We start from the raw sequence: 9,004 nt of genomic DNA, 5'->3' as shown, positions 1-9,004 counted from the left end.
GAAAATTTATAATATGTGCTCAAAAACTGTATTTACCACACAATTAAAATTAATTCTTTTTGTTTTATTTGGTGTTGTTTCCCATCCAACAAATGCATTTTGGGTTGATTTGCCAAAATGGTTGAAATGGCCTCCCCCTCCTCCATGGGGAGATGGTTGGCATGAAAATTATAGCGGCGGCCGCCATAGATTGAATGTCGGATTCTATGCTTACTCATGCCCCCAAGCAGAGTTCATCATTGAGGATGTTTTTAGAACTGCAGTTCGTAAAGATCCTGGTCTTCCTGCGGCGTTAATTCGTCTTTACTTTCATGATTGTTTTGTCAACGTAAGTTATTTATTTAATTTGTTCTCCCTTTTGCACAAATAATTGGGTTAAATAACCGAATAATAGAAACTTTACTTGGGCTTATTGTTTTAAGTCATCTCATTATGAAACTATCTCATACAAGAAATAACCCAATAACAAAAACTTTTTACCTTATATGCTTTTTGTTTTGAGGTCTTATACAAAACGGACTGTACATGCGATTAGAGATGTTTAACAGGCCTAACTCCCCCGTTTATAAAAGGGTTTGCATGGGTTGGGTTGAAAATTTATCAAGCCGAAAACGGGCTCTAGTACATTTAAAATAAATTAAAAACGGATTATAAAAAGGCTTACTAAGGGCGGGTGGGCCTTTATAAATAGCATAATTAATAAATAATTAATTATTATAAATAAATGCAATGGGAATTATTTACGTCTCTCAAATTTAATAATAAAGAATTGATGATTGATTAATGGAGATTATAATAATTTCTAGTAATAAAAATGAGTTGGTTTAGGCTTTCAAACGCAAAGTGTATAAAGCCCATATTAAATTTAAAAGACTCTTATCTAATCCTATCCCTATTCGACCCATTGAACGGGCTACTTTTCTCGAGTTCTATTGGATTACATATTTGTGGTTTGATACTCAAATTTATTAAGCACAAACAATAATTTTTATTGACTTCTAAACTTAAGTTATCATATTTTTATTGCTAAAAATGTTTCAAAAGTGTGTTTCTAACATGTTTTTTTTTATAAATTAGGTAGAAAATTTACGTACTAGTATACTACACATTTAATCATTAATATTTTTAACTATATAGAAGTATCTTTTTTTTAAAAAAAACTAGGTAGAAGTATGAATAAAAATATTTCAATACGTTCTGTAGTACCTCTCACCAATCTTGATTTTCTCTAAATTGTAGGGATGTGACGCATCAATTCTTTTGGATTCAACACCATCCGGGGGACCAACAGAAAAAAGTTCCAAAGGAAACATAGGTGTAAGAGGCTTTGAAGTCATCGATGAGATGAAAAAACAACTAGAACAACAATGCCCTGAGACCGTATCTTGTGCCGATATAATCTCTTTCGGTGTCCGCGACTCAGTAACACATTCCGGTATCCCATACTACCACGTCCCTGCCGGTCGACGCGACGGGCTAACTTCTAACCCAACTCAAGTGTTAGAAAACCTTCCTAAACCATTCTACAATGTAGAACAAATGAACCACATTTTCACTAAAAAAGGAATGACCCAACAAGATCTAGTAGTATTACTTGGTGCACACTCCATAGGAATAGCTCATTGTTACTTATTCCTAAACCAATTTAACCATTACAATGCAACATATGACATAAACCCAAATATGGATAAAATGTTTGCTATGAACCTTAAAAAAATTTGCCCTATACATAATATAACTAATTATAATGATGTTATGCCCTTAAATATTTATAGAAATGATAAAGAAAGACTTAGTAATATATACTACTCAAATGTTATAAATGGTAGGACAGTTATTCCTGCTGATCACTCATTAGTTGATGATCCTAACACTAATTATATGGTGCATGTCTATGCTAGTGGATTGTACAAATGGGTTGTTGATTTTCGTGAAGCTATGCTTAAATTAGGGCAAGTAGATGTGCTCACTGGTACACAAGGTCAAATTAGGAGATCGTGTCGTTTTGTTAATTAATTATATACAGAATTTTTTTCGTTTCGAGTGAAGGATAATTTCCTACAGTAAAAAAGACAAATTAATCTTTTTATAGATGGTAAAGAATAAAACTTGACATTGAGTAAAAGAAAAAACCTTTAATAACTAAACTAACTCATCTCGGGCTATACACATAATTTCAAAGTATCAAATTCAATTAGAATATTGTACAAATCTTCTTATGTAATGTAACTAATGATAATTTTGTAATTAAATAGTTAATTACTACAGTTTCATTTTTTTAAAAAGTATTATTGTTTTAAGATATAATTCTTTATATATATTTAAAATTTTTTTTTGCATTTCTTTTTATTTGTCAACCTTTATAATTGAGCATTTTTTATATTGGTCTACTTTATTTTCTCAAGCTAATCACAAAAATTCTATTCATTTTTATATGTTCTTTTTATTTTTCACAAATGAAAATTTCAAAAGTTATTCTCATTCGATTCTTTTTAATTTGAGATTTTAACTTGAACAAGATTAATGTTATTTGTCTAATAGAAATACATTCTATTAAAAGGACATCATGTATTTACGTTTCCAACACCTAAAATTTATTTGATACTTTCATATTAGTGGTACCTCTTATCTCCTTAAAATAAAACGGTACTCCTCCAATCCTCTCTTTATAACGTCGTTCACTTTTTACTAAACCCCTTTATTCATTTCTTGAATTTTAAGTAATAATAATCATTATTTTAAAATTAATAATTACACGTAATGAAATTTTATTTCGCATTTACTCTTAATAGGTCCTCCTCATATTATGAATGAGAAGAACTTAAGAGAAAGTAGGGAATAGTATAATTCATTGGAAAATTTACTCAGAATAATTCAACTTATTCACGATTTTCTTACAATAATCTCAACTATCCATTAACCATTAATAATCCCATTTAATTTCACATTTGACCCCTGGTGTTGTTTGGTAACCCAGAACCGGTAAAATCAAGTAAACCCTTCTTTTTTTTTTATTTTCCTTTTTTTTGGATTTAAGCAATTAAACTAAAAAGTCACCCACTTCATTCACATACCCGCTTCATTACCTCACTCGTCTCTCTTCTGTAAAGTCATCTTCAATTCCCCATTTCTTAATTTATGCTTCTTCCATTGTCAATAAAAAGGAGGAACCTGCAATTGCATCAAGAAGCTGGGTGGAGCGCATACACACTGTCGAAAAATGGGAGTATGTTTCAAGAATCGCTTGAGCCAACATTTTTATTGTTGAATCAAAAGTACATGATGTTCAAGATGATAAACAAACAGGAACTAAGTTTCATATAATCCACATTAAATACATTCATTGTCTTACATAAGAAGCTTATTAAGTTAACATAAATACGAAGATCTAGATGATAAATAAGAACTATGATGCAACAAGCACAAACCCTAAAGCTTTGTTGCATTGGTTTGTTTAGCAAGTTCTATCTTCAAAAGGGATTCACACTTTTAATTTTTGTTTCTTCAATTTCAACTTGTCTATTTTGGCAAGCAAAATAAAGTTTTGTTCTTCAAAGCCAAATGACAAAATGTCATCTTCTTCATCTAAAGAGAATGAATGAGAGTTTTCAAGAAAAAAAAAGGAAAAAAGATGGTATTAATGGAGGAAGGAGCTTAGTTGCAATGGATATGGCTGTGTATTAAAGGAGGAAGAGTTGTATTCACAAACGGTCAAAATGTGACCTGCTACAACCGGTTGCAAAGATCCAAACAACACCACGGGTTAAATGAGACAATAAATGGGATTATTTATAGTTAATAGATAATTGAGATTATTGTAGAAAAATTGTGAATAGGTTGAATTATTATGGGTAAATTTTCCTAATTCATTTGGTTACGTCTTTTTTTACTTTCTTGATTTCTTTAATAATAGAAAAATTTATCTGATTTTTTCGTGAGATCAGAGCAATCTTCTTAAAGTGTTGCTCTTTTTTTTCATTATCAACCGATAATCTTTCAGACAGCACATTTCCTTGTTTATTGTTGTTGACCCCAACTTAAAAACAGGTTGTCGTAACAACCCTATGATGTGGCAAGCAACTCTAGCAAAATCACCCTAAGCTTAATAACAAACAACGTCGCACATTTAACTTATTTTTTTCTCAATATATATTTTATTCACCTTTCACGTAAAATAGATGTATTATTTTTTCTGATATTTATCCGACCTTTTAATCAAACCCAATTTGACCCGAATGAACATTTCTACTCCTAACTAAATATTTATAATTTAAATCCGTTTTGCATGAATATCTATATTTTTTCTTAATTGTCCTCAATATAATATTTTAGTTGTTTAAGTAAAATAAATGGTGTACTTTTTCCTTTTTATTTGTTTTCAAATTTATAAATTTTAGTGTTAAATTTTAATAACTATTATTTCGCATCAAATTATATGAAAAACATATTAATGTGAAATTTTAATAAATTCGTCTCAATATATAATTATTATTAATTTTTTATTATTTTGAAAATTTACAATTAAAATTATTTAATTTTTAAATTTATACTTTTAAGTTTATGTTAAAATATGTGAAAAATGAATGATAAGAGAACAGCAAATAAAAATTGAGTGAGTAAAATAATACCGGAAGTAGTATTACAAGTTACAGGTCTCCCCTATTATCTAAGAAAGTTTATTTACCTGCTAAACGACGTTGCGGTACAGCTTTTGTCTTCTTCCTACATCTTCATGTGAAGAGCACGTATTTTTGTGTCATGGGACCCATCATCCTTTTTATTTTCACATTTAAATGTAGCAAATTTAAAAAGATAGTTGAAATATTAGATTGAAATTTGAGTAGAGATTTTTATTATGATGAGTTGGACTTGAGTGAAAAGATATATTTATCGTTATCAAAAAGTAAAATAAAATATTGAGACTCAACAATCAATGCTCTAATAATTGTTTCACATTTATGGTAGAATAATTAATGAACTTAAAGCATATATAGTAGGTGAAGTAATAAAGAAAATAAACCCCGTAAATTGAATAAGAGAGCAGTGCTCGAACTAGCACAACTGCACAAGTAAGCAATTTTAGACAAAAGTTTATAACTCATTTAAGAAAGAACGCTCAGATAAATGACACAATTATATGAAGCATAACACTTATATAATTGTATTTATCATTTTTTTAAAATTGATTTAGTAGGTAAATTGCAAAATGCAAACAATGAAAACCAAGAGGCTTAACTCTAGCATTTTTTTTTAAGCAAAAGAGTAAAAACTGTTTTATGTGGAGGGCAAAATATAATTGATGTAGAACGCTAAATATATGTTGGCGTATCGAAAGAAAAGAAAATGCAGTTAAATTAATGACACATTAAAACACAGATATCAACTTCCGTTGTCGTCCAGCGGTTAGGATATCTGGCTTTCACCCAGGAGACCCGGGTTCGATTCCCGGCAACGGAATTTTTTATTTTTTTAGTTATTTATTTATTTTTGCAGACATTTGAATGCACATTTACAATCAAGAAATTTTACTTTTTTTAATCAAACATATTGGGAAATATTCACTAATTCATATATATGTTGAAATTCAATTTTTTATGGGCTTTTGTGTTCTTTTTTTACTAATAGGCTATTTGTATGGGTTCGTTTCACGGTGAGACGATTTCATAATGACATCCTAAAAAATATTTGGATTTGAGTATTAAGTTTCTAGACAATACCCACCCACTTATCCAAACAAGAATCACGATCCTCATCAAACCCAAAATCCAACCTAATATCTTGAGACCCAATGTGTTAAGAGTTAAGTCTTGATCCTATAATATGATCTGGTTCGAGTCTAATATTTTAAACCAAACTCGACTTATAGACCAAAACTCGACCTACATGCAAATCATATGTGACTCCCAACATAACCCATTTCTGACTTAAATTTGATCTTAGAGTAAGTGTCTAAGTCTATTTTGAGATCTAAAGACTTAGAATCGGGCCATAAAGTTGGGTTTGGGTTTGGGTTTGTTAATATCTTCAAATAACCAACCCACTGAATCAAGCCTACTTATATTTGGCTCATAGTCTGAGACTAAGACTCGTTTTGAACTCATATACTATTCTTTTTCTTTGTCATAATGGAAATACTAAATAAACCCTTGATCGAAATAATGGTATACACCACTCAAAAACATAGTACCGAGAATTATAAGTTGCGCTATTACTTACAAACTTTCAATTTCATTATTGTAACAGAGGTTCAATTGTCAGTATACAACTAATGTTCTTTTATGCATGAAAAAAAAAAGAAAAAAAAAAAGATAATACTTTAAATTGGTTTGATCTAATTTTTATCTATAAAAAACTCTTTTTCTTTTTTATTTTTCTTTTTTCTAAATCTCAAATTACTTTGATTGGATATGTCAACATTTAAAATAGTGTTACAACGTTAATCAAAAAATATACATGTGATGTCTGATGTATCGCTCACATGGAATATTCGTAAAGTTGGACTAATAGAAGCAGTCAGCAAATCAATACGTAATAAGTTATCATATTGTGATACATAATTTAGGAGTAAATGTAAATTAATTAATTAGAATTAGAATAATATTAATTATAGTGAAGGCATATTACTACATAGTACTTCGTCCCAGTCATTTAGCTTTATTGTTAAATGATACAAAGACTAAAAAAATTATGTGTAGTGAAATAATAAGAAATAAGAGAGAGTTTATAGAAAATAAAAATGATGAAGCCATATCTAAAAATAGTAATAGAATAAAACGGACTAAATAAATGAGACAATTAAAAGTGGCGCAAGTAATTGGCTTGGTACTTGGTAATAATGATATCGATCATAAAACTAAAAACTAAACTAGTTATTTTTTTTAATAATATCTAAACTATTCACAAAGTATAATTATGAGTATATTGTGTCTAATTATTAATTTCATCATCAAGATAATTTTCACTTTGTCATTCAGACCAATTCGATTTTATGTCAGGAAGGTTAACTATTGAGACAATTCATGTTTTGAAGAGACAGATGAAGAAATATAGAAAGCAAAAGAAAGATTTGCATATGGTGTTCATTGACTTTGAGAAAGCGTATGATAGCATACCACGACGTGTCATCTAGGATAGCCTCAAGGCTAGAAGTATTTCTTCAGTGTACATCGAGGCTATACGAGATATGTATGACAGAGTTTCGACTAACATCCAAACACCGGTGGGGATAACAGAGCTTTTCCTGGTTAAAGTTGGACTACATCTGGGATCGACACTAAGCCCTTTCATTTATACAGTCATTATGGAAGAGTGTAACACCCCGAGATTTTAATGACGTAATTAGTTAATATTTTAATAACTTTTAAAGATTTTACAATTATATTTAATTATTTTTGAATTAGTTTTAATAAATTTCTTTCATATACGAATTTAAACATTAACATACTTATATTAAAAATAAATTTGCGATTACTAAATATAAAGAGGTTGAATCGAAATCATTCTATTCATTAGAACTTGTGAGCACACATAAGTGAGCTTTCTTAGTTGGGCACTCCATAGTTTTTCTATTAGTGGGATACACTGGGTAGGATGATGATGATGTCTTATCTACATATTTATCAAATCTATTTGTTTTTTATTCCCCACTACAATTAAAAAAAAAAAAAAAAACTTTTTTTATGAATAAATCAAAGAGACTAACAAAGTATTAGTCATATCATATCATGTGATAGATCACTAGCAGCACGACCTAACCAGCGGCATGTTGCTTCGATAGGTTTGTCTAGGCATGATCCGCAAGCTGGCTGGGAGCAACCCGCATCACAACCGTGCAGCCATGCTTAGAAGAAAAAGTTATAATGATACTCATTTCGTCCTTATTTGCCCTAAAAATTTAATAAACTTCTTTTCGATTTGAGTGTCTTAACATATTTAACTGAACGTCATTACTACATATAACATATTGATGTTTTTATGCCAGGATTTTACTTGATTATTTTATATTAACTATACCTTTTTTTCTCATTATAACACTCCTATTTTTATGATAATAGTTACTTATTCCAAATGAAATTTTATTCTTTATTATTAATTTTTTTTTATTTCTTTCCAAATACTAAATAGCATCAACATGAGAGCATGAAAGGAGAAAGCATACAAAATACAAATTAAAAGTAATTATTAAAAATATTACTAAAAAACAAATAGAACATAAAAACACAATGTTAGAACAAATAGTAAGGTAGTAGCTATCTAACTATCATATCCTCCAAAGTCCAAACTACTACAACCCTCCTCATTCCATCAAAAGAACAAATAAAAGTCATTCTCCTTCTCCCTTCCCTTTCTAATTAATACACATCTAACTCAAACAAAACAATACCGTTTCTTATCAATTCTTTTCTTCTCCAACCATGCATTTATTTAGTATTACATTAATATAATTTGAGATCATATAATAATTAAGATACCTATGCACAAACTAAATTTTAATAATAAGGAATATTAATTCAATTTAGACCCCTTTATAAACTAGGTTATAAACAGTTACATCTTAAAAATACCCTAAAAAACGACCCTGCAAACAAATAACCCACTTAATTTAAAATCAAACAAAAGTTCATAATAAAGATTTTTTCTTTCATTGTTATTATGATAAGCTAGATTATCACCATCTTTAACAAATAATGCGAATTATCTAGCACACCCACAATTTTAAATTTATAATAAAACACAAATTTTATGAGATGATCTCATGAAGAGAATGAGACTATCTTTATTAAGCTAATTCATATATATTTAACATATTAAATTAATCAATTAAAATATTAAAATAATTAATTAAAAAAATAATTAAATATATAAGTCGATCTTAATAGGTAAAAATTGTCCAATAGTACTATACCTAACCACATGTCCTATACCCTTTATTTGTAACAACACAATCTCTCTTAAGTTTCATATCTCTGAAAGTGACCATCCTATAATAAAAAGTTCATCTATT

General features: G+C 29.0%; 1 protein-coding gene and 1 non-coding gene across 2 annotated transcripts; both read left to right on the top strand.

The window, feature by feature from the left end:
• On the top strand, window positions 1-2,156 carry LOC130817965 (peroxidase 5-like). Its single transcript, XM_057683957.1, has 2 exons — window positions 1-328; window positions 1,240-2,156. Exons 1-2 carry the CDS (start codon window positions 14-16, stop codon window positions 2,014-2,016), a joined length of 1,092 nt encoding a protein of 363 aa, XP_057539940.1. The 5' UTR covers window positions 1-13; the 3' UTR covers window positions 2,017-2,156.
• A 3,229-nt stretch (window positions 2,157-5,385) lies between these two features.
• TRNAE-UUC (transfer RNA glutamic acid (anticodon UUC)) lies at window positions 5,386-5,457 on the top strand. Its single transcript has one exon. It is a non-coding gene; the product is annotated as a tRNA-Glu (tRNA).
• Window positions 5,458-9,004: the final 3,547 nt, after the last annotated feature.

Source organism: Amaranthus tricolor, chromosome 7 (genome assembly GCF_026212465.1).
Source record: "Amaranthus tricolor cultivar Red isolate AtriRed21 chromosome 7, ASM2621246v1, whole genome shotgun sequence".
Classification (NCBI taxonomy): domain Eukaryota; kingdom Viridiplantae; phylum Streptophyta; class Magnoliopsida; order Caryophyllales; family Amaranthaceae; genus Amaranthus; species Amaranthus tricolor.
The sequence above is the reverse complement of the archived record's forward strand: the minus strand, read 5'-3'. Positions and strand labels throughout refer to the sequence as shown.